Source organism: Manacus candei, unplaced genomic scaffold (genome assembly GCF_025592945.1).
Source record: "Manacus candei isolate 608988 ecotype Guabito, Panama unplaced genomic scaffold, ASM2559294v1 h1tg000053l, whole genome shotgun sequence".
Lineage (NCBI taxonomy): Eukaryota > Metazoa > Chordata > Aves > Passeriformes > Pipridae > Manacus > Manacus candei.
Window position 1 is genome coordinate 1,967,344 of NW_026138101.1, and position 26,245 is coordinate 1,993,588.

General features: G+C 43.4%; 1 protein-coding gene across 1 annotated transcript in view; it reads right to left on the reverse strand.

Annotated features, from left to right (window-relative positions):
* The window catches only part of PLCG2 (phospholipase C gamma 2), a 55,217-nt gene extending 45,849 nt beyond the window's left edge, over positions 1 to 9,368 (reverse strand). The window contains 4 exon segments of the mRNA XM_051801737.1: positions 1,325 to 1,525; positions 1,528 to 1,558; positions 8,740 to 8,808; positions 8,810 to 9,368. Coding sequence (XP_051657697.1) covers positions 1,325 to 1,525; positions 1,528 to 1,558; positions 8,740 to 8,808; positions 8,810 to 8,833 — 325 coding nt within the window. The 5' untranslated portion in view covers positions 8,834 to 9,368.
* Between the last annotated feature and the right edge of the window lie 16,877 nt (positions 9,369 to 26,245).

Here is a 26,245-nt window from a genome sequence, read left to right on the forward strand (position 1 = left end):
AAATATTAAGGGAATAAAATATGATTGATTATATTGTTTTACAAAAGCAGGTCTCCTCTATGTGTGGCAAAAAAAAAAAAAAGAAATTCCTAGGTCATCAAAACAAGAGAAATCATCTTATGTCCTCAAACAGAATCTTCCTTGAAATAAGCATGCTTGTATTGCAGAGAATCACACACTTGCACATTCATGGAAGGCACCACAGATTTCTCACAGTATAAACTCTCCTGGCTGTGAATCATCCCTTCACTCACAGATTCATGGAAGAATATGCAGAAACTCACATATTTTCCAGTGACTAATCAAATTCTACTCACCACTAACTTTCCCTTAATAATTGTCCTTAAAGCACTTTGCATCTGATAAAGAAGGAAATATCCATTACAGATCAGCTTCCTGGAGATTTACACCTTGCCACCTATTTGCTTAAGTACCATAACCTCTTTATTCACGTGCATATAAATGCATATACCACGACACAAGGAAATTTGGGAGCCCTTATTTGGTACTACTGTAATGTCCTCTTGGTCACCAAGCCCCAGGTGCCAGTCACACAGACTCTTAGCAGAGTCCTGGTCAGCTCTTCTCACCCTTGGCCACCTTTTCCTTCCCCTTTGCCTTTCACTGCTGTCCAGCAGTTCCCTCCACTGCCATCCCCGTTATGACAGAACATACAAAACAATGGGAAAAAAATTGAAAAAACAACAAACAAACCCCACACAGCTCCTCAAGGGAAAGACATCTGTCATCAGAAGTTAAACCAATCTTTTGGCACTCATGACTTAGGCAACTTGGGATCAACAGTCCTGAGATTCCACAAGCAATCTCACAGTAAACCTTAGGGTATCTTTAGCAGTTTAAAATAAGGATAATGCAGGACACAAAGAAATGCCAATAAGTAAAAGGCAGAAGAAAATGCTCTGACATTTTGTAGCCCAGCACCTACCAGGATTTCCCTCAGTGACCTTAAGAGCTACAAGGGCATCTAAAATGTCTCCATGCAGAGAACAAGAGCGAGATGACTAAAAGAAGCCCAAGCATGGGTGAGCACAGGCACATCTAGCTCAGAGCTGCTTCCTTCAGCTATTTGCATAGCTCTCTGTAGGCCTCCCTAAGGAAGCACATGTTGCTGGCATTCATTTTAATACACTACTGAGAAAATTCTTTATCTATTTTGCAACAATTCAGAATATTCTCAGCAAATTACCAAACTCTTTTCAGCCAGAAGCTTCATTATGTTACCACAGGCTCATTAAATTAATATTTGACAAGTACATCCATTCACTATTAACTCCAAGTTCAGGTACACTTTGCAAATACTCACAGACACCTTCAATCTTGTCAGCTGTCTTGCTCCATGCAACCTGCCTGGTTTCCATTATGACTTGAATAGTCCTTCTTTCTGGGCTACTCTTTTTAAGACTGAATATTGTCATAACAGTTCCCAGCTCCAAAGTCCTTTTGATCTGGCTTTTCTCATACTCCGGCAGCACTCCATAGTTTATACTCTTTCTGGGCATTTTTTCTTTTTAATCAAACTTTTATGGTTTTCAGTGTCCTGAAAAGAAAAAAAAAAAAAGGGAGAAAATTCAATATTTAAAACAACATTTTCATTTCTTTAAAAATAACATTTGTGTAAGTTAGATACCCAATGGAGACTCTTGCCCATGCAAATGCAAGGCAGGTACATGGCCAATATTAACAGCATCCTTGCTGTTCTCTCCTGAAAGCAAGTACAAACCCTCACTCCTAACACAGACTTACATCTCTAAAGTCTCCACATTAGGACAGGAAAAAAGCAGAAAAACAAAAACAACAACAAAAATCCCCTAACCAAATCAAACAAACAAACAAAGAAAAGGAAAGAAATACCAATTTGCAGGAAACACCAAATTTAAGAATAAGTATTACAGACAAAGGAACAAAAAACAAAACACAGTGAACACAAACTACTGAAAAGAAAAAAAAAACAGTACCTGGATCATAACAAATAAAACCTAAATAAAACTAAAGAACACATCAGAAACATGAAAAAAAAAAGTGTTCAAACTCGAGCAGAACTGTGCTAAGAACCTCTCTTAAAGGAGCAACATTTGGTTTCTCTGTAACATTTTCTGCCACATTTCCTAGACCTTCTCCTACCTAAAAAATAATGTAAATACAATTATGCTGCACAAATTGCTAAGGCAGTTTATTTCACTTACCAAACCTCCAACTTTTTTGACAGTATGACTGGTGGCCAATGAAGGATTACCTTCTGGGATGGTTATACAAGTAACTCCTGATTAGACAAGCAAAAACAGTACCTAGTGCAAGCATGAATAGAATCCTTTTTCGTAGTACCTAGCAGGGTTTCTGTGTATCACTTACAAATTATAGATGCACATCAAATATAAAATGTAAGCATTACACACCACATATTCTGTCCAAATGCACTTTTACCCCCTCAAAGCACTAAGCAGCAAGAATGCACCTCTGAAGCCTCCAAGTAGCAATATTGGGTTTTCCCCAGAAAATGGCAAGTGTCACTGGTAGGTCCAAAGAGATACTTCCTTAAACAAAGTTCCAACCCTGACTATATTTACCTTGATTTGATGACTTTGGGAGTCTCTGAAGACATCAAAAAATGTGCACTTTGATCCTACTTTGATTCTACCAAACTCCTTCCAAGCATCAGATCTGTTTTATTTGTTCTATACAACGGGACACCTTTGTTCACAGACTCTCTAATTGATACAGAGACAAAAGAAACTTAAAAGAAATCACCATTTCTACAGGAATTTCCTTATTGTTTTAGGGCATTTGTAGAATTATGTTCCATAAAAACCTCATTAGTTCTATGTAAGGTGGAATTTAAAACTTCTCATTCTTGAAACTTATACTACTCCAAGAAATATGTGGAAATCCATCTTGTCCTACGTACTGACAACCTAGATATTAACATGAGAAAAGGAGATATATGCAACAGATTTGAATCATACTCTTTCTACTTTTCCAGGATTACTTTTTTTTATATTCCCAATGCTTTCTTCCAATAACCAAAATGCTGCCCCCAGGTGAACTGCAGTAGGTTTGCTCTTCTTGCATCAGTTTGCTGCCCGAAGAGACCTCTAAAATCTGAGAAGCCTCACAGGTTCTGCTGTCAGTGTTACTGTCTTCTTGATATTACATCAGGAAGAGCGAGGATGACTGAAGCCTGGCAATCCAATGACGAGATAGCACAAGAAATAATTATATCAGCTGGTATAAACTCTTGCACTATATTAGATTTTAAACCTGTATGAGAGCTATATGAGAATTTAAACCAAGTAACTGTCCTTTTGGGAACTGTAGTGAGGGGAAAACATGAGTAAATACCAACACTGAAACAAATGTTGGCTACATCTGAAAAGTCTCAGTTTATGCACTTCTAAAACTTCATGGCTGAGTTTCTCCTGCACAGTCTTCTTTTTCTTACCCACGTGATATTTGTGTGCACACACTTGGGACACCAAACAGCCAAAAGACAGATGTGTACACAGCAGATCTTGCAAATATTACCAAGCTTCTGTGCTCTGGTCTCCCTCACCTCATTGCCTCAAACAGCTAATTACAAGCCTGATTACTCCTCGGTGAGATTACTTACAAACAGGGTGCTCTGGAACCTGCTCTTTCATCCATGAATATCATTTGCACACAATTTGCAGGGGCTGCTGCCACACAGTTCCCAGCCATCCTCCTTAAGCTCATCCTTGAGCAGGGCAGGTTTAAAGAGCTCTGTGCACATGCAGCCACCAGGCACAGCATCTCCCGCGGTTCTCTCCCCCTCTCCTCAGTCCACTCCTCTCCCTCACAGGCAGTTTCAGTTTCCGCGTTGATGGCTAATTCGACCATGGCACTTCTCGGTTCCCTTTCGTAACTTCTTCCAGCCCTCCTCCCCCTCACCCCGTGCACTGTCTCCTGACCTGTCCCTCGCTACCGAGCGCCCTTTTCTGCTCCCTCTCATTAAAGCCGCTAATCTGCCTTTCAACATCGCGTCACCAGCTGCTTTCCGTGCAACCTGACTTCGAAGCTGTCTGGGCAATCTTTCCAATCCCTTTTTAAATTCGACCACTTCAAAAAAAAAATTTATTTTTATTTTTTTTTTTGTAAACTAAGAGAGAAGCCACAACAGTCCCTTTATAGCTGCAGGGCGGCCTCTTCTGCACTGCCCCTCGTGAATCTGAAGTGCTCCACAGCAGGAATCATCTCACACCACGTTTTGCAAAACATTATACACATTATGTGGGGTTTTATACCAGCAACGTTGTTATGGTAATAAAAAAATGGAGTATTCTTTCCTTATAATACTGAAAATATATATATATACTCCAGTGCAACAACTCAGAGGGAGTGAACAATTTAAGTATCGTAAGCAACAGCAGATTTTTATGGTTTAGCCATAATGTAACTGATCCTTTCAGACTCCCTGGCACTAATCAGAGAATCATCTGAATTATCACAGGTTTGCACCTAACAAGACAACCGTAGTCATCTTGTCTTGCTGCAATGACTGGTATTAACAAGAATTGAAAGGAGGGGAAAACAAAAAAAATAAATTAAAATCTTTGTACAGCGTCTGTTTTTCCAACAAATAAAAGAAAACCCATCTTCTCACTTTGCTCTTTTCATTAAGAATTGTAATAAAACAAACATGCTGCGATTTGGAACAAGGTTTAACCATTTTAGTAACACTTCACTGTAATACCAAATACCTGAACTTTTAAATTAGCACAGTTTTTTAGGAGACTGTAGAGAAATATGCATCAGCTCTGCCTTTTACACTACAAGGTGTCGCTGTGAAACGAAACATGACTTAGAACAATAAGAAAAGGAGTTTCTAAGTACAGCTATTTAATAAAAGGCAATGCAGCAGGTTTTTTGAGAGATAAGTCCTTCAGTACAAAGGAACTGCCTTTCCGAAGTGGCTTCTTAAACAGTTTCCGCTGAATAGAATATACTGGACTTCCTCTTTTAAAGTAGCTCTTTCTTCCAAAACCAGAGAGAACGGTGGTTTTAGTCTAACTTGGATCCTAAGTCATAGGCCAAGTTTTTAACTTACTGTGAAACAACATTGTAGCTGAGGATACCCACTTTGTCAGAAAAGATGGAAGGAATATTGCAATATTTGACCAACCTAAGTGACCACTTCTAGACTGTTCTGGTTACCTGCTCCAGTTTAAGAATAACATCACAGAGAGCTGCCTAAGAGTAAAGGAACTAACATAAGCCCTTGGCTTTAGACCTAACCTTTAAAACATGTCTTACCAACCGGTGCCCCTCACCTCCCTACACCCATGACTGCACAACTATTTGAATTAACAATATTTCTACCCATTCATGCAGCAGAATTTCATAATGACCCTCATCACCTGGATGCCTCTAGCCCAGCAGAGTGTGAACTACAAGATGCTGTGTGCAATAGAAGCTTTACTGCTCTTCTACTGCAAAGTTACTGAAGCCTAAAGTAGAAAGGTCCAGCACCACTTACAGGATTCAACAAGTGAGTTAATAATCACAGAAGCATGCCATAAGCTCTAGACACAGACACCAATCCATGACTCTTTCCCTTTGATTGTAGGAACTACAGGAGTTAAATTTGGAAGGTGCCCTGTACCATATGCAGAACTGGGACCACTTGTTATTGTTTATGTAAGAGCTGTTTTGACACTTGTTAGTTGAAAAGCCTGACTGATTTGGACTGAAAAGTCTAAAAGACTCACTGCAAGTAACCAAGTGAACATGGACATGAAAAAAACAAACTACTTAATCTATCCAAAAACCTGTATATTTAGTTTTACTTCATTACAGTACTTCAGACTTTCAGAAATAAACCCTTCTTATCTGAAGATCAGTCTACAGCTCCTAACTTTCTTTGCAATAACAGACAGTGAGGAATAACTGTAGTAAAGGCAAACTATAATTGTACAAGCTAGCAAAGAACATCTCAGATAAGCACTAATGAATCCATACTCTGTTGTAATTTCACCAGTATGACAAAGCAGGTGCTTTCCAGGCACACAAGGTCATACAAAGTTTGACCACAGGTCAATTCCTAAGTTTCCCCATGTGCTCTGGGCACTGTAAAAGGGTTGTTGCATCCGAGCTCTGCCTTTGGATGCGTTTAGGATATCTCCTAACCCAAGTAGGCAACACTACCAGTATGGATATCCACCAGCAACACCAGCACAGCCCCACAGCACTGATAATTAATAATAGTCAGTGTGCTGCTCTTGCGATGCAGCTGCCGCCCTGGGAGTCCTGCGGTCTGGCGACGAGCAGGGGAGGGGAACCGCAGCAAGACGGTGCCCACCTGCCCCGGCCCGGCTGGGCCCTCGCCCCGGCAGGGCTGTGCATGGCTGGGCTGCTGTCAGGGACACGCCACACTGAAGGTTTCCTTCCTTCTTCTTCCCCAGGCTGGGCTGCGGCGGAGAGCGGCCACACGCGAGGCGCCAGACAGTGTCCCCTCCGAGCCCCCTCGGGGAGCGCCCGCACTGCCCCGTCCCTCCAGCCCAGGCACCCTCCGCCCCGCGGGACGACCCTCCCTGTCCCTTCTCCCCGCGGCACGTCCCCCCTCACCCCTCGCGGGCTGCCCGTCGCTCTCCCCGAGCCCGCACTCGCCCGCAGCCCCCGCCTGTCCCCGCCAGACCCTCCCTCACGCCCGGGCTCGCCGCCCCGCCCCAGCCCCGCGGCACCTGCAGCCGTCGGGGCCGCGGCCGCGGCTCAGCGCGGCGGGGAGAGCCCCTCCTGCGGCATCCCCCGGGGCCGCGCTCACCTGCGCGGCGGCAGCTCCGTGCGGCGGCGGGGCCGTGCCGGCGGCTGCCGCTGCCGGTGCCGCCGCTGGTCCCGCTGGTCCCGCGGCGCCTCCCGGGGCTCCACTTCTGCTTCTGCCGTCACCGGGAAGGGGCGGCGCCTCGTGACCCCGCGGCCACCCACAGGCGCGGGGCGGCCGAGGGCGCGGGGCCCCTCAGCGCGGCGGGGACCGGCCCTGTCCTCCCGTACCTTCTCCTGCCCTCCCGTACCTTCTCCTGCCCTCCCGTGCCGTCCCTGAGCGGCGAAGCCGGGCTGGGACTCCTCGCCCCGTTCCTCCACCTCCCCCGCCCCCGGGGCTGGTGTCGGGGCGAGCCCTTTGCAGCCACTGCCCCTCAGCCGCCCCCTGATCCACAGGCTCTGGGTTAGACGCAGACACCGCTACCTGACGCTTTCCCTTTGACTGTAGGAACTGCAGGAGATAAACCTGGAAGGTGTCCTGTACCATATGCAGAACTGGGACCAGTTGCTAAGCCTGCCCCTCCTGCCAGGTCGGGCTGTACGGCTCTTAGAGTTAATGTTCTGAGCAGGAGGGTTGAGCAGTACCTGGAGCTTAGGAAAAGGCTCTCAAACTTCACTGTCTTGCAATTATGTTGACAAGTTAAAACTGACTCTCAAGGTGATCCACTGCAGTTGTATCACAGCCACCTCAGCTTACGAGCGGGAACGCTGAAAGTATTTCCCAGGTTGGGATTCAGAAGAGTAGTGATAGGACAGGCCATGCTGCCTGGAGGTCAAACCCTGGTACAGTCATTAAACTTGAGGTATCACTCTTGCCCTAGACCAATTTGGTAAAGCTGGGGTAAATTCCTACATCCACAGGCAGGATAACAGGGTCATCACAGGGAACAAGTCATGCCAGTTCAGAAGACACCAAAACAAATGCCTAGAAACCAAAGCTAGGGATGGTACAGCATTTGCAAGGAACAAGTTTCCCCGTGCAGGGGAAGCTCTCGGCTTTCTGCAAGGACCACTCCATGTTACAGGAGCCATTCCCATATTCCAAATGCTAGTTCCCAAAAGCTGAAATTAAATCTCATGGAGATAGCTCTTCATCTCCCCTCCTTCCACCACCGGTGGCTGGCACAAGGGAGTGAAAAGAACATGTCTTTCAACAAGCTAACTCACTTTACTGAGAGGGAAAAAAAGTTTTCCATAATTTCAGTCAGCATTGAAAGTGGTTGAATAATAGCCAAAGTGTGTTTTTTGTTAATTCTTTCACCCTACACATGCAGAAACTACTGAAACAAAATGATACTTGGAATGAGGCAGCAACAGGTTCTTCACCAAGCACCACCAGCTTTACTACCTAGCTACCTGTGAAGAGAAATGTCAATTGTGTCCAGCTGTATCGTAGGAGCAGTTTCAGAAACTCTTCCCAAAAACAAACTAACAAGTCAAAAGCACCAAAGGGATTCAAATAAGTATGAACTTATCAAGACAGAAGTGAAGAAGGTATTCAAAATACACTACCACAAAAAGGAAAAACCCTGAAAACCCAATACCTGCAAAAGGTGTGGATCATTTTAAATGCAAAACAAAAAGATGATCATTACAATCTCATCACTGTTCACAATTTCATGCCATCTTGCTAAAGACTCTTCACATTTTTCTAGATGCCAAACCTGGGAAAAGTTTCTCTCTTCATAACATGTGACTCAGTTACAAATTCACAGTACAACATCTTACAGGAGCCATGATAGTAAAAGGATGAGAATAGCAGAGTATGTCTCAATCACATCACGGTTTCTCTCCTATACTTCATTTTTTGCTCTTTGTCTTTAAAGCCTTCAGTGTTTTATGATGAAGCTACTTTTGAAATTATATGAACAGAGGCAGAATGCACGTGCCAAGAGGCCAACTTCCACAGCTGCAAAAGCTAATACCCAAACATCTGTACACAGCACATACCACAGGGAGCTGAAGGGTGCAGGTGATCCTGGGTGTTATACAAGCAGGAGGTAACAGTAGTCTCTTATTCCCAGCTGTCAGATCCAGAAGTCATTTGGGTCCATTGATAATGAATCCAAGTTCCAGCAAACACCAGCCCCTCCTGGTTGTGCTTCACTTGGCCAGGTACCAACAGCCTCCTCACCAGTCATATGGCACAGCTTCAGCACAGGAACCACCCTTGAACAACCTGCAAGCCACACAGGCACGGAGTTGAACATCTGTATCATGCTCAGAGCTTTGCTGCCGAATTAAACACTGCTGCAAAGAATATGGGACTTAGGTCCACTAAAATCTACCAATTCCCAACATTCCTTGCACAACCTTGAACTTACCTGATAAAACTCTGTTAAAGCTGAAGAGTCATTATACGGTCAGAGAAAGTACATATGTGGGAGAAAATCATAGCTGCAGTGGGGATCATAACATTGAATCCTGTAACAAATTCCCAGCCATATAGATGGAGTAAGCAATCCTCAAAACCAAATCAATAAAATAGTAACTCTTGGAAACACCAGCTGTTACTGAGCACATCCACTACACCAGAAATAAGAGTACTCAGGCAGCCTCACAGCCACAAGAGAAGATCAGAGTTATTATCAGAATCAGCAACTCTGCCATCCAACTTTCAAACCTCAAAACCCCAGCAGACAACAGAATTTCCTGTAAGGACAGTGGACCTCATAGTCACAGATAATTATCAGGTGACATCTTCAGTTCTCTTTTTGTAGCAAAAAATCCTGTATATGTATGCTGAGAAGAGAAATTAGTGGGGAAATTAGTTCTCCATCTGAGTTGAAGAATCTGGCCCCAGCAAAGCCTGTGTGTTTAAAGAGGACAAGGTTAGCTACTAGAATAAAATCTTTCTTCCTTTTTTTCTGATCTTTGTGAGCATTGTCCAGATCAAATAATGAACTTCACATAGGACTCACCCTCAAACACTGTGTGACAGGTCCAACAGTCCCAGCATATCTTCTCAGCATAACAGAGTTGAGGCTCCTTGAAAAGCGTGTTTCTTTTAGAAAGTGTTACGATGTATACTTGGCTCCATTCTTATCAGTTTCATTTTAATCTTGGTAAATTATTGTCACTTAATCATAATATTTAAAAGTAAATATCAACTTAAAGTAAACTACTCAAGTCACCAGCGGAAAAGCTGACATGAAGGAAGGGAGGTTGTGCTCGTAAGTTGCTGGCCTGTTGCCTGCTGAAATGTTTGTGAAGCCTCAAATGTTCAGCTTCTCCAAGTCCAGTCACCCACTCCCTTGCTACTTGCAAGCACTGACTTCAAAAAAAATTCCAAGGAGTTCCTGCCCGCTGGCCTCATACACAAAATATAATACTATCCCTTACAACTTCTGTAACAATTTGCATCTGTAGATGTCACAACAATTTTTTAAAAAGAACAGAAATCATTATTTCCCATTTTCAAGGCATCATTTTCAAGGCATCAGCCCCAGAGAATGAGGAGGTTTGCCAAAAATCTTCCAGCAGTTACACGTCTTGGGCAGAACACGGCTTCCATATTTTATACTTAATATCCTGACTTTGGAATGGCATTTTCTCATGACAAAGCTCAGTATGCTAGAAGAAAACTTTTCATTTCTCAGAATTATTTTTTCAGAAGTGTCAGTTGAGCAAAAACTGTGCTGTGTGCTTTGGGATGATCAATAAAAACCTTTCTAAACAGACATGCAAAAACATTTGAACAAAGTTGTCAAAATGTGCTTTTTATACACACGCTATCTAGCTATTTACTCAGTGTCTTGAGCTGGTTTTGGCTAAATACAACACCAGTGTATTTAGAGGGTCTGCAATCACACCTTCAGATGAAATGTTAAATACTACAGCCACTACATGCACAGTGATAAAATGCCAGCAGCTCATTACCAGTACTATCAACAGTGAGTTGATACCAGTGTTACCAAGGCCTCGGCAGAACAGGAAAACTGCAGGAGGCTCCACAGGGAACCTGGAAAATTTTCCTTCTGTGCTTTTTAAGCCAAGTACATGAAAATCTGTCATAAAAAAATAATGTGATTTTGAGTGGGAAAGACTGGGAAAAAGCAGCATTTGACAACAGTTTCGAATGAAGTGAGTTGCAACTCAGCAAGAACCAGTCTGGCTCTTCCCCCTGGGTAACTTTCATTTCTTTCTCGCTGCAGAGCAGCACCACAGGCGAGTTTGGGAGAGAAAAGGCTCTGTTACCATCTGCTTTAGCCTCCAGCTCTCACTCATTATCCCTGTAAGCTCAGAGAGGCTTAGAAAGGGTAACTTAAGTCAGGCTGGGCACAGCAATGAGCAAGGCTGAATGGAGCATTTAGCCACTGCTCTGAGCTCCTCATGGGGAGCCACAGTGGGGTCTCACAGTGTGCTGCACTCACAGGAGGAACACACACCAAGTGCTCTCTCACTGCTTATTTTCCATTTTCCTCCCATTCTGCTGAAGTCTTCCTAACACTAATTTTGCTTCTGCTGGTGGAAGCTCTTCTGGGACCATAAAACAGCGTCTTTCTCTACTTTCTACATGGCTGAGTGCAGGGATTTATTATTGTCTAAGGCCTTCCCTCAGAGCACACAGGAAGGGAGGAGAAGTTCCTTGCATCTGTGCTCACTCATGCAAAAATCAGCTTTAACGTGATACATGCTACATCACAAAAGTTTTGAAAAGCCCTCTAGCTAATTAAAGCACTAGAATTCTCTGGGGATGGAGAGAGCATGCTGGTCCTAATGCAGATAAACATGTAATCATGAAAAAAACACGTCAAAATCTCACTGAAATCAAAATGGGACTGAAAAATTAATGATGTTCTTGAGTGATGATTTCTGAATAGGGGTAGAATGAGAGTTGCTCTTCAGGAATACGCCTTGCAGATGCCTGTGCCTTGGAAAAGCATCCATCTGGTGTATCTCCAGGATCAGCATATTTGTATAGAATGCAAATCTTTATTCCAACTGCTGTTATCTTTATGCACTGTAGTCATAACTGAGTGAGTCACATTAAAGGTCAAAACCTTCTGTTCTACTTTTTATAATAAGTATCTTTTTAACATACAGTGTTAGAGATCCTGTGCATCAACAGATCAAGGTTGGAGTTGGTATTGGGTGATCTACGACAGACCCTGGCACAGGGACCCAATCTTAGTAACATATTTGTTAGCAATTTAAAAGAGGGAATAAATGAAGGGGGAGGAAATTGGGAAAATGTATGTGCTAATTACTAAAATCCTGACTAAATTAGATATTTGAGATAGGCTGCTTAAGTTTTCTAGTCTCTCAAACTGCCTTCCAGCTTGCAGAACAAATCTGTGTTAGAGTCTGGAGGGACTGTGCTCTGGGGCAGGCGGGTGGAGAAAACATGACACTGCTGAGTACCATGGGGAGCAATTTTAACTTTGCAGCTTCAGAAGGGCCTCTGTTGGCAAAGGATCATTTTTCAGAAATTCAGGCAGGTACCAACAACCACATATCATGTGTATTTATATATATAGGTAAAGTCCTATTATTTCACTTATCATATTAAAAGACATATATGAGAAGCCTTTCATATCTCCAAAACAGGTTATATTTGTGCTACAAAATTCAGAAACTTCACAATACGTTTGTAAGTACCAGTGGCCAACACCTCTCAGTCAGTAATATTTGACTGAAAATCTGATCTTAGACACTCCATGAGATGTTTTAAAAGTAAACACAAAATTTGAACTTTACCAAGAGAGAGGAAAACAACAAAAACCAACCAAACTTATTTCAATGGAAAATTTCTAACATTTAACAGGAGACAATGTCTAGAATAAAGAACCTAACAAAGTGAATTTGCAAATGCTTACTTGACCTGATCTCCGAATTGGAATGAAATAAAAATAGCTTGATTAGCTTCAGATGAGCTCCCAAGACTTGCGTGTGTTTGTAATGATTTTAAAAACTAAACACACACAAAAATGTTTCCTATTTTTTTCTTAGACTTTAAAATACCATCTCCTCTTTCAAAGTAAATGCTTTTTAAATTTCCTTTATGGTTAAGAAATTCCTTTTATCCTAGAGCTAGGCTACAGAATATTTCACAAAGACAAAGGCTGGAGCACAGAAGGCTCTGCCAGATAATTTAAACCCAACTGTCTTGTCTGCAGAACCTTTCTGCCACACATCAGGAATTATTTAACCCCATTTTTGCAAAGGATAGCTGCCCTGCTGAGTCTCAAAGGCAGCAATACAGAGCTTACCTTTAATCCTGTGCAGAATAATGAGTGATATACTGCTGAGATGAGCAGTGTCAAACGGAGGTTTCTTCCTCTTTGTACTCTGATTCCACCTGGGTGAAAGCTCACTGTTAAGGCCCCTTAAGCATACAAAATCTCTAAGCAAGTTTTCAACACCCTGGGCCTTTTAGTTAATTTAAAATTTAAAAGAAAAAAAGTTGTCACCTTTGATGACACTCTCTTCTTCACAAGGACAGATTTTGTTATGGCTGTTGCTAGCAGGAGGGGGGAAAAAAAAGGAAGTCCTAAGAAAGAAAGTGGAACACTAATTCTGAAATATGTCACTTCCAGCCAGCAGGACTCTCCTCTCCTCATGGGCTCAGCTCTTTTCACACTGTCTCACGTGCATCACACGTTAATAACTCAGTAATGTGTTAATAATGCCCCACCTGAGATCAGCCAACAGTTATAACAGCTTCTGGTTTTCTTAGGCAAATTTTGAATTCATTGCCTTTTGGTTTCTAAGCCTTTGGGCTTTGCCCTCTCCTCCTGTTTTAAGTTTTCCCTGTAACCAAAGGGTTGTTCAAAATTTGCTTTCTTTGAACAAACACTAGGAGTCTCAGGGACTCTGCTGATTCCAGCAGTTGGGCTTTAAGGAAAACATCTAATACCTTTAATCCTTAGGAAGAAAATAAAAAATCAAAACCATGAGAACCGAAAGCACTCACGTCTGTTTTGAGATATGCATGTGTAATATATATACACACAGGCAGCCTGTGTTCAGCCACGTGCTGTCAGAACAAAAATGGCTTAAGCATGGAATCAAGGATTTAAAGGTTAGACCAGAAGACAACTCCTGGTTTGATAACCTGGCAGGAAATAGATTAAAAGAAGATTCGCTTTGTCAACAACTGATAAGTGGCATCAATTTTATTTTTTTATTTTAAAAATAGTGAAGCTGAATAATACCAGTTTTTCTATTGATTTATATGCAACTAATAAGAAGAATTTATGACTAGATCTATAGATAAGTTATTTAGAAATAAATATAATTTTAACAGATTAAAATGAAATCCAAATATTTATATCAAAACAGGGTTTCAATAGGGCAAAACAGAGTTAATTTGTTGAGGCATTTGATGAAAACAAGACAAAATGTAACGCTATTTGACCCAAAAGAAAACATACAAAACTAAAACTAAAATAAACAAATACGTAAATAAAAATTTAAAAAAAAATAAATAAAAAAAAATAATGCCTCCTACTACGGTGGACACCAGTGAGGTGCTTTGATGTCAGGGAGAAGACCAGTCAACAGAATCAGAAAAGACCAGGGCAGGAGAAGCCAAAGTTTCCAACCCCTCTCACCACACATGCTCTGCTCTGCCTTTAGCTACCTCCTCATGCAGAGCAGCTTGCTGCCCCCAGAAGATGAGAGATAAGGTCAATGGGAAAGCACGATATTGCCAGACTGTGGCTAAATTTTTTTTTTTTACATTTTTGTTCAAAGGGAGGAAATATGTGTGCAGAGCAGCAGTGGTTCATACCCGGTCAGTCAGGAAGTGTGAGGCTGGGTATTTAAAAGACAGGTATTTTTGTTTTGTGGTTCTCTCAGAGAACAAAAGCATACAAGAAACCTTTTTTTATTAGTTAAAAAATGCAAAGTTCAAGTTCACCTATAGTTAGATGAGGTATCGACATTGTGTTTCACTCTGAAGAATGGCACTTTGAGTAGAATTCTTTGCATTTGTGGCTGCAATTATTATAGAAATGCTAAATAGCTAAAACCAGTGCTCCTTTGGATTGTAGCACAGATAATAGCAGAAGACAGGACAGGAAGACAATGAGAGATTATTAACTCTATTCCCACAGGTGAAGAGCTGAGGCATAATTGGTTTCAAGCTGAAGTTTCACATACATTTTCATCAAGCACTTACAATGATAAAAGGCTGTCCCTGCTTCTGCTGTTCTCATCTGCCTCTTGCTGTCTCTGCCTTGTCTTGAACCACGAAGACAAGAAAGAAATCTGAAAATACAAGTCCAAAACTGACATTGTGAATAGGGCAAGTAATGAAAAAGATAGAATTAGCTGGAGGTAGAGCTCTTTAACTTACAAAACAGCTTTTAATTTGGCCTTTCATTGTTGTTACTTATTAGCAGTAAACTATCTGATAATCTTTGCTGCTACAAATGGTCATGAAAAATTAATGCAACAGAACCACTCAGAAGTTCACAAGAGTAGGCCTTGCACAGCATAGTTGGCTGAAATACCTGGAATTCAATCTGCATGTTACCCAGTTACGTCTATCTTCTGATGAGGAAGCTGAAAAAAGAGACTCTGTAATTAAGCAAAGCACTGTGTGTTTTGAAATTTGCTAAGGAAAAATCCACCCAGCCAGCAAATGACTGATTCCTGTGAGGACAAAGAGAAAAGGCAAAAATCTATTGTGACAAAACATCTATGAACACCTTAAAAGACATTAAGAGTTAACACAGTTGATATGAAAAAATAAATAAATAAAATAGAGTAAGAAATGTGTCAATGATACACTAAAAACAAAAGCATTTTGCAAAGAGGAAAAGAACCACCAAGCTTTTTTAAAACATCCATGATGATTAAAAAAAATCCTCACAAATGATTTCTGTTGAAATATTGAAGCAGAGAAGTTGAGATCCAGGATGCCTTGGAAATGCTATTTCTTGCTGATACATGTTTTACAGATATTTTTTAGACCTTCAGACATCATGGCTTTATTAATGTGTGTACTGAGAGCAAATTTGCTGCCTTCCCAGGCCTGTTAAAAAATGGTGTTTAATCATGCTATCAAAAATCAGGCTCTGCAGAAAAATTTGGATCAGCTGAAGAGAAAGCAACCTGCAGTTGCTCCCCTGTGTGTGTGGAGCCCCTGCACCACATTAGTTCAACTCTACCTCCTTTTCATTTTTACTGTTCCAAGGCAAGATAGATGAATGTTTGAGGGATAGGCTGGTTCTACCAGCATAATGAAGATGTTTTTAAATTAGTCTTCCCTCGAAGTGGAGAAGATCGGCAGTCTCTCTGGATATGCTTTATTAAGAAAAAACAAGATAAAAATGACCATACTTCTTGTACTGAAGTGCTGGGTTACCACAGAGCAGAAGAAAGCCCAGGCAGGGTAACAATCCCAGCTGATTTTACAGGAAATGTTTTTTAAAGAAATGACAGACACATTTTTACCATCTGAGGTGCAATGACTTGTTCAAAAAACACCCTAAAATCCCAAACGCAGGCACTACTTATTTCTGTAGGGTTTCTTACAGGCCCTTGAGAGCGAAGAGCAGAGTGACAAACCAAAGGAGATCACTGAAGCCGTGCTGTGGTTTTGTAGCACCAGGTCACACTCCAAACCCCCCGACCTGAGCTGCCGTTGTGTGACCACTGTCAGGCCGTTTACCCTCACACGAGAGCGGCGGCGGCTCATTTGCTTGTTCATATCTCTGCGGGTAGAAGCCAGAGCTGGGCTAAACAAAACTCTTGCAAGGTGTCCAGGAGAAACCAGTGCACTCGATGGAAAGCAGTTGGCTGCTCATTTTCTTTCCTTACTTGTCCTCAAATTGTTTGGATGGCAAATTTGGATGGCAAATGTGATGGAGGTTGATACGGTGAAGAGGACGGGGAGAACTTTCTTCACAAAGCACTGCGCAGACATCCTGGGAGAGCAGCGTCCCTCCGAAGGACTGTGAGCCTTTTTCGAGGCACTCAGAACATCTCACTGCAACGTGAGCTTCCCAGTCCCCTCACCAGAGTCCCTGCAAGGGGGCAGGTGGTCTGCACAGCACAGGATTTGCATGTCAGGACAAGCTTCCTCCTGGGATGGCAGCCACAGCTGCGCTCTTCTGTCCCCAGCTCCACAACTGCTCCCTGGGGACTCTGGGCAAACCCTCCGTGCCTCAGTTTCCCCAGCTGTAAAATGGAGAGGTGGATACTTCACTTTGCTGAGATCTTCTTGCTTCAGGCGTGCAGGAGGCAGTATTTGTGATACAGCATTTATCAGTGAGATAACACCACTACTGCAGCATTATCATTACAACCAGCACTGTTATTATTTTACCACAGATGGAATCTGTGCTATCAAAAATTACGTTGCTGTATTTAGAAACTAAATCTGTTTGAGTGTAGCACTGAAAAAAACTATTTGTAATTCTGAGGCCAATATGCCAACTATACTTATTTATACTTCTCTTTGTTCAGCCACCATATGATACAATCATGTTATCAAAAAAAGAAATGTATTTAAAAGCATCAGTTGTTTATGGCAACTTTAACATCTTCTATACTGATTTCCTGAAGGCAAAGGATTGTGTAATAAAGAGAAAGTCAATGTTACAGCACTGAGGTTTAGAATTAGTGTGATAAATTGAATTTTACAACAATATTGGCCCTATCCTGTACTTACAGATAATAAAACATAACAGAGCTGGTGATTTATAGGTTCTGCCACTGAGAATATAACACAGGAGGAGACTGGCAAAGTAATATTCCTATTCATATATGTCACATTACATTTATATGTCTCTCCTGCTGCATTTCCTCAAGCTGGAAGGTTGTGCTGTGTGGACTGTGAGCCTCAGACATCAAACTTGCTCCAGCTCCAGTTCCATTCCTCCTGTCTAGAGCCCTCAGCAAGCCTTCCAGGAGCTCCTGGCTGCCCTGGTGTCAAGCCAGTGACCCAGAAACACCGGTGAGCAGCTTTGCATGATTCAGATTCCTAAAATTCTCCTCTCCCAGGAGGTTAAAATACCACCCACGATATTTGTCAGCATTCTGACACTTGCTTTGCTACACATACCAGGATCTGTGTGCTTTCTTCTAGTGCCATCTATGCCATCATCCCTTTTAATGATAAACCAGTCATGGTTCAGTGAGTCCAAACGTACCAGTCCAAATGTTTCCATCACCAAGATCTGTTACTTGTGCAGTGTGTTCCTACAGGACATGAGGGAGGCTCATCAGTCCACAGGGAGAGAGGAGAGATAATGCCTGCCTTCCATATCCCTGGGGGCTGCAGGGCAGAGATGAAGGAGCAACACAAGATTCACTGGCAAATGGTACTTATTTCCAAAAGCTGGAGTGTAACAGCTTATCATGGAGGGGTGTATGAACAGAACACTGGACACAGGTAGGATCCCCATCCTGAGAATAACCTCTCCTCAGCCTCTCAGCTGTGTCTAATCATCTCAGTTTGTGGCACTGCTGCTTCTTCTGTGATACCACAATGCCACTCACTGCCTACAACCAGTATTAGCAGACTTTCTGCTCAGGATTTATTTAGTAGAAATGTTGCTACCTCAGCAGAACTGTACGAGTTTCTGGCTTGGCTTTAAGTGCCTCTTTTCATGCTGCACCTTTTTGACTGGTCTCTTTCAAAGGGGACACATAAAAAAATCTATCTGCATCAGCAAAGTCACCTCACCACCCCAACAGCCACCAGCACAAGATCTACTCTAGCCCTCTGACAGCTATGAAACCTTACAACAACCAGAGAAGATGCTCCCTTTCTGTCTGTGCCACAACACTTCTATCCCACCATCACCAGTTACATCTTCTCTTCCCAAGGCTGCTGCATTTGAATGGGCACATGGTAAACCAGATCAAGGAACTAATCCAGAGTAACTCCAGACATGTTTTGTTTGCCTGGTACCAAGGAAAGAAGACTGCCTTTTTTCCTCCTTGCACTGGATACAATTATGCCATCCCAGTAGTTTTGACGCTTCAAAATTTTGGCTTTCCCAGTTTCCCAGGGATTTTTCTCAGGTTTTATCATTTAACTCATCCACACAAGCTGCTTAGTGCCTAGTGATCTCTTTTTAGGTAGTTTACAACAAAGATGGATTAAAGATCAGTTTAGCTATTAGCTCAGCTGTTCTAGTCTGCCAGCTTGACTTTCTCCCAGAGATAGGCCAGTTTAGCAGCTTATCTTCTCAAATCTGCTCTTGCACATGTGACCTATATTTGCATAGGGCACATATCCCACAGGACAGCAGGTTCAGTCCTTTGCACACTGTATGTTACTATCCATTGTACATCGAGTTTTCTTCAGGTTTAATAATTGCTACAAGAGCACACACACAGGTGTGCATCATACTGCAAATATTACCTTGGGATTTAACCACAGAGAGAGGAGAACAGTAACAACAGCCTTGCACTAAAATTAAGCTTAAATAAAACAAAAGCAAAACTCCACAAATTTGTAACTAGAAATGGAGCTGGGATACTGTCTGACTGCACTCAGAGCATCAAAGTTTCTCATAGTTGAGAAGCAGGCTCAATTCAGACTTTCTTGATAGTTACCTCTATAATTTGATAATTTTATAAAATGCAATGTTTACTAGTAACAGCAGTAAGAAGACCCTAATGCAAAAGAAATTTTTATTATTACCATCAGGTTGGAACAGCCTTCTTTAATATCTATTCAAGGCAGGGCTCGAGGCTGTGTTTGGTCTTCAGGATGAGTAATATTTTCCTAGGTAATGATTTGCTCTTGGGAGGTCTAGCTGATTAGCTTCCTGATAACCTTGAACAGAGAGCATTAGTGAAGAGCAAAATGACATTATAAAGGGGGGAAAAAAGCCACTTACCAAAGAGCAGGCAAGGACTCCCTGCCTGCACACGTGCAGATCGATGGGTTGGTTTGTTAGGTCTGTATTTCAAGATCTATTTTAGAGAAGCTCCAATTTATTACTGAACATGGCTTTGAATGTGCCAAGTGCTGCGATGATCAATGTTTCAGCATTATTACTGCGGAAAGGGTCACGACCATCAGCACTTGCCAAACTGCCTGGAGCCCGCAGTGGTGGTCACTGTGGCAGATGTCCTGTTCAAACCCTGCCTTTGGATTTGCCCAAAACGGGCTCATTTTCTTTCCTAGACGTGCCATGCGAGGGCAGCAGAGATTGAGGAACGCGGAGCTGGTGTGCGGGCTCTGAGGGGACAGTGGCACTGCTCGGGCTGCTGGGGACCAGCCACAGGAACTCCCGCAGTCGGTGCTGGACGTCCCACGGGATATGGAGCCTGCGAGGAATCGGACGATAAACAAGTCTCAATTACTGAGTCCATAACACTTCAAACTTCTGCAATGCAGTCCCCATCCCTGGAGGCATTTAAAAGGAGTGTAGACACTTGGGGGTGTGATTTAGTGTTGGGCTTGGCAGTGCTGGGTTAATGGCTGGACTCGATGATCTTAGAAGGCTTTTTCAACCTAAATGATCCTGTGATACTCACCACTAATGCAAGGGGGGAAAGGACACAGAGCAGCCAAAGCCTGTGTGCGACTTTCATGCCTTGAGCAGTAAAAACTCAACACTGAGATTTCGGCTGTGCCGGAGCCTGATTTCCAGAGTCTCGGTTAAGTCTGATTTGGTGAGAACTCAGCGATTGTTTTACAAAGAAGGAAACGTTGTCATTTCTCACCCTCCGAGGCCAAACCACAGCTCTGACTCTTTCCTTGCATATTTGTGCAGTTGCCATGAGGTGGAGCCGTGCACCAAATCCCAAGCGGGAATCAACGGCGACCAAGGACTTTTAGCTCTTTTTTTTCCACTTTAGCCAGATTGATCTCAAGCCTCCATCCAGAGTCAGGTGATGTTTGCAAGCACCGATAAATCAAGCGGAAAGCACTGATGGTAATGCTGCTCGTTACTGGTCGGGTGCTGCAGGTGATGTTAGCCATTCCCACCATTCCCAGGTAACAGGGTTGCCTTGGGATGCAGTCAGCAAACGAGAACAGAGCTGGTTAGATCATGCTTTGGGATTGTTTCCCTGTCTGTGCTGTGCTGTCTTGATTACTCTTGCACTTGATTATGAGGCTTAAAGAGGGCTGAGCAGTTTGAGTGAGAGGCTTGGCATGGAGAGGCAGCTACAGGTGCTTTTCTGTAAACTGCCTCTCAACCCTATAATCTTCTTTTCCCCTATAAACTGAAATCTTCAGCTTTTCCTCCAAGTGTACATTCTGTTTCCTCTTGCCTCTTTGCCTGGGGTCGTGGTGTTTCCTGGTTGCCAGGGTGGATGCATTGCTTCTACCCAGAAGATGAGCCAAGCCTGTTCACAGAAACTGGAGGGACAAAGCGTCTGAACATAAATCCCATACATCTGTTGGCAGTGCAGGCAAGGATGGATGGATGGATGGATAGATGGATGGATGGTTGGATGGATAGATGGATGGATGGATGAATGTGTGAAAATGTTCCAAGCCCAGCACTGTGATTTGGTTTCATTTTGACCACTCTCCCTTGAAATAGCTATTCTATTCCTGGTAAAATTTTCATGAAGGAAAATCTGAAAATCTGTGAGATTTCAATTTTGCAGGAACACTATTTCCCACTTAGAAACAAACAACTTGGAAAAATTCCCAAGAAGATCTGAATAATACGTCTGCAACGCTGACAGGCGCAGCCCCTGTGACCATGTGTCTTTCAATGCCTGGGGTCTATTTAAGTTATGAATCCCATCTGTTATGCACAAGCATGGCTACTGAACATCTCAATAAGAGAGTTGGGATTTGTCTGGAAATACATCCTACAATAATATTTTCTGGTATTTGGCGTAATAAAGGGAATATTGTCACTGGTTACCTCACTGATACATAACTTTCTGTTGGCAAATCTTTCAGAGTAAGGTTATAATAACATCACTCTTTGGCATCTCTGCAAGATTCTCAACTCTTTATTTTCTGTTCTGTCATATAAGCTGAGTAATTTATATGCCTGTTCGATACAAAAGGTGGTTATTATATGTTTCAAGAAAGAGATTTGACAATACCTGCCTTGTAAGAAATACCGACTGAGTCGTAGAGAGGAAAGGCAAAGGAAAATGCTGTAAATCAAGAGGTGACAAGGCAGTTTTCAGATGGAAGATTAGAACATTGTTCAGGGTTCCACAAACAAATATGTTGAATTATAGACAGAAAGCCACTCTCTAGCATTTGTCCCCTGTTGCTGCAGTCCTTTTAAGGACACAAATCCCACTGAAGTCAAATCATGTCTATAAAGTAAATTCCAAAATTAATCCATAAGTAGATTCTGACATGGAAATGCTTATTATTAGTTTGATTTGTACAAGATGTATAGATATGATTTCAAATAAAAGCAGCATTATGGAAAAAATTACGTCAATTGCAGTTTTGTCTGAATAAGGACTGCACAGTATGAATGTGTCCCAAAATAACACATCTGCAGTGATCTAAGTGAAGCTTAGCTAACATTCCCTGCACTGTATTTTTACACAGGTGATTCTGTGTGACTGCTTAACCCCAGCTCTAAAATTATGCTGATCCCCAAGCTCTGTCAAATGGGTAGAGAGAGGCCCCTTGCTCTATCCAGGGAGAAAGAGCAGTGATGGACACTGGCCTGATGCCAGCACTGCCCTCCAACCCATACAAAGATGCAAGTAGATGTGTTTTAGCTGAGGGACTAAGAACCCTTTGCTGTTTGCAATTGCTCCAAAACATGCCATCATGGGCCTGCCTCCTGTTATATGGGCCAACAATGTGAGGAGCTTAAATACAGCAAGAGCGGGAGGGGAGAGAAAACCCATTTGGGTGTGGGACTGTGTGGCAACACAGCAAAGGGGCTGTGGAAAGCTCCTGCCTGGGTCTGCAATCTGCCTTAATCCCCCTGAGCAAGGCGAAGGAGAGCGCCTGAGCACCGTGGGAAAGAGCAGCTCGTCATGGAAAAACATCCAACGCTGTCAGTCCGGTGCTGAACTCCTCTTTAAGAGGCTGATAGGACAAACCCACCCTGCTTCTGACAGTCTGTACTGTCCTGCTTTCCAGAGCAGTGCTGCTTCACCAGCAATCACCCCCATAGTGGACTATCCTGCTGTCCCCGGGCCCTGGACACCACCGTGCAGCCCAGGGGCCCTCAGCAGCCCCTCAGCAGGGCTTATCCTGGTCCTGGGCAGTGCCTGGCTTTTGGATATTGCAGAGAGACCAAGGCATGGGAGGAGGAATTCATCCTGTATTCACCTTGCCCTTGAGCAGAGATGTCATTTCCCAGCCTGGGACTGGAAATCCAGACCACAATTCAGAGAGCAAGGCAAGCCTATCATTACTCTGAATTAAAACAGGAAGATCATTGCCACTGAAGAGAGAAGGGCACATTCCCTGTCTCAGAGCAGTCCACCTGGGAAAAGGGAAAAGCATCCTCACACTACACTGGGGAGAAGAATGCACGTCACTGCTCTTTTGAAGTGGCAGCTTGGGTAGGAGCCTGGTGGCAACAGATGTGATCCTTCCTCTAGAGGAGCTGCTGAACTGTGTCGTGCAGAAGTGGATTTCCAAACCGAGCAATACCTGCTGTCTTGAGTGACCTACTTTTTCTGCACGCTATGAGAACAGGGTTAGGCAACAGCTAATCCAGTGCTGAAAACTAAAACTGTTGGGCAGCAACAATTATCACATGTCTGGTGAAACCCATGGCAAACCTCACTGCCCCTGACAGGGGTTCCTGGGCAACACCCCGTTTCAGCCCAAAGCTTTGGGTGCATATCTAGCAGGAACACAGCCCTTTGCTAAATTGAGCATAATCATTCAAATTCATTTATCAGATCTAACAGGAGCTTTTCTTACTACCATGCGTGGTAATTTGCCAAATGTAGTGTTTTTAATGGTATCTCTCAAACCAGAAAAAAATTAAAAGCATTTTCGTGCTGAGCATCCAAGCAGTCCTGTGCATTGGGATGAGCAAGGCTGGCAGCAGGAGGAACACAGCAGCAAATCCAGCTTTCCCAATGGCCTTGCCACATATCACAAATAACACCAGCTATAAAATCCCACCCTACATCATCATCACTCTTCGCCCGGCCCTGTGCTAGGAGGGCTCTCACAACCCTTCCCTGCCATTATTTCATCTCATCTGGGTCAGCGAATGCTCAGTTATATCTGTACTGATTTATACACATCCCTAGTTGAGTTTTCACTGGGATTGAAATCGTTCATTACCCATACAGGGAGGAGAAATAAGTTAACAAGTGAGTCACTCATTTGGATTTTACATTAGTTTCTAATGCCTGTGCTAAATGACTAACAAATATTTCCAAAGTTGGGATTCAATATGATATTTCCTGATACTTTGACTGTATACAGATTTTTATTTCTGAACAAAATCTGATTTCTTGATAAATTGGCCAATTAAATTAAACAGCTCTCCTCAAAATGACCCCCAGTTACCAGCAAGAAATTTAACCCTGGTGGTTGCAGCTCCGAAGCCCAGTGTGTTTTATCTCCCTTTTTTTCCCTGAATGAGATCCTGGCACCCTAATTCACAGCCACCAGGGCTGATCTCCACAGAGAGCCGCAATCAAGTCAAGTCTTTCTTTGCAGCACAAAGGAAATCACATTTCTTTGAAACGCCGAGGAAATCTGAATGTGTGTTCCTGTTTAGCATGATTAAGGTGTCACATAGCACTCCCACGCACCCCGACACAGAGAACTTCTAGCCGGCTGCTGATGTCAAAGCAAATCAGCTGAAAACACGAAGGGGTTCTGAGAAACACAACTAGGACGCGCCAGGCAGGCTGCCAGCGACCTACCCAGTGTGGTATGGACCGGGTAACCTCAAGGACTAACCCCACACAGGGGATGGGGACAACACAGTAGTGTCCCCTGCCCCCCAGCTGGTTTCTGATACAGGCATGGGGCACATATTTTTTGTCATGCACAAATTTCTGAGTGTGAGCTGCTTGTTGCTGGTTATAAAACCCTGATAATAACAGTGAATGTATCCATAGCAATTGGGAACATCTCCAAGGGGTGCACTGCTTTGCTTTTGGATTTTCCCAAAACCTTTTTTGTGTGTGCTCCATCTTGGTCCCAGTCACCTGGGACATCTCTCCCTGTTCTGTCTCTTACTGCCCTGATGGTTCCGGCTGCCATCTTCTTGCTTTTCTTCAGCTCTTTGTTCTGTATATTTTTGCTTGTGTCCTGTGGTTTGTCCACTATTAACATTAATAATTTAGGAAATTGTCTGCTTCTGCTGAAATCAATTCCTGTGCTACTGCTGCTAAGTGCTGGGCCTGGGCCCAAGAGCTGCTATGACAGGGCCCAAACAAAGCAAACGAAATGAGAACAGAGGAAAACAGGTGCCTTATCCTTCAGCACCCTGTGAATTTAGGTGGGGATGCTCAAAGCCTAAGAAACACAAGCACCAAATTCCAGCTGAATTCCCTTCTTTTTCAAAGTTCTCCCAATTGCAGTCCTGGTTACAGCTACAGTCCCTGTTACAGTCCTAGTGCTGGAAGAATTCAGCCTCAGAAGAGGAGCCCCACAAGGTCTGTGTTACCCCCAAGGCAAAGCTGCTCAGATGCAGTCAAAGGGGACTGACTCAGTAGAAAATACATCACTCTGTGCCTCTGCAGGTCTTTACTTAATGAAAACTATAGAGAACCAAAGTGCTTGTGCAAAGCTATTGATGCAAGTGGCTCTTTCTAAGCCCCATCAAACCTCCATCACTCTGCCAGGGACCATTTCCCAGAGCTACACCAACCTCACACAGAAGATGCAGTCCTGATGGTGATTCATTTCCTTGCAAGTGGCAGAGGAAGAAAAGCACCTTGTGTCTCAGGGCTTAAGCCATGGGGGCCAAGTTCTTCTTATTTCCTTCTCTGGTGTACACAGCTACGCCGTGGAGGGCTCACATGGGGAAACTGTCAACAACAAAGGGCACAGACTCTGTCTTGGAGAGACATTTTATGTTCTTAATCCCTGGACTTTAATAGCTCTGTGAGGGAGACAGATAAATAACAAGACAATAAAGACAGTGATTTAGGGACCAGGTATGCAGACAGTTTGACTAAGGCTGAGAGGATAAATTCATCTGGTATAGCATCACTGAAGCTCAACAATCCTCTGTGCTGTTGAGCTGGGCTTCTCTGTCCTTCCTTGAGCAGCATTTTAGCGAAAGCACTTTTTTATTGGGTTTTTTAAGTGGCTGGATTAAGACACCACCCCCAGATACATGTGGGCTGCAGCTGTCCCCTGAGGGCAGGAGAGGTTGGCTGGCCAGAGGAGGACTTGTGCCAGGGCTGGAGCTCAGCTCCCACTGGGAGCTGCCAGCACCCAGCAGCTGGACCCAGCCCCAGCACACTGTGTAGCCTGGCTGCCCTGCACCCCAGGGCTGGGAGCAATCCCGGGAGCACAGGGAGGATGCCAGAGCACAAATCCCAGCTTGCACACCCAGGGAGCAGCCGTGCCAGGGAGGGTGTGGGCATCCAACGCCTCCACTTGCCTCCTCCT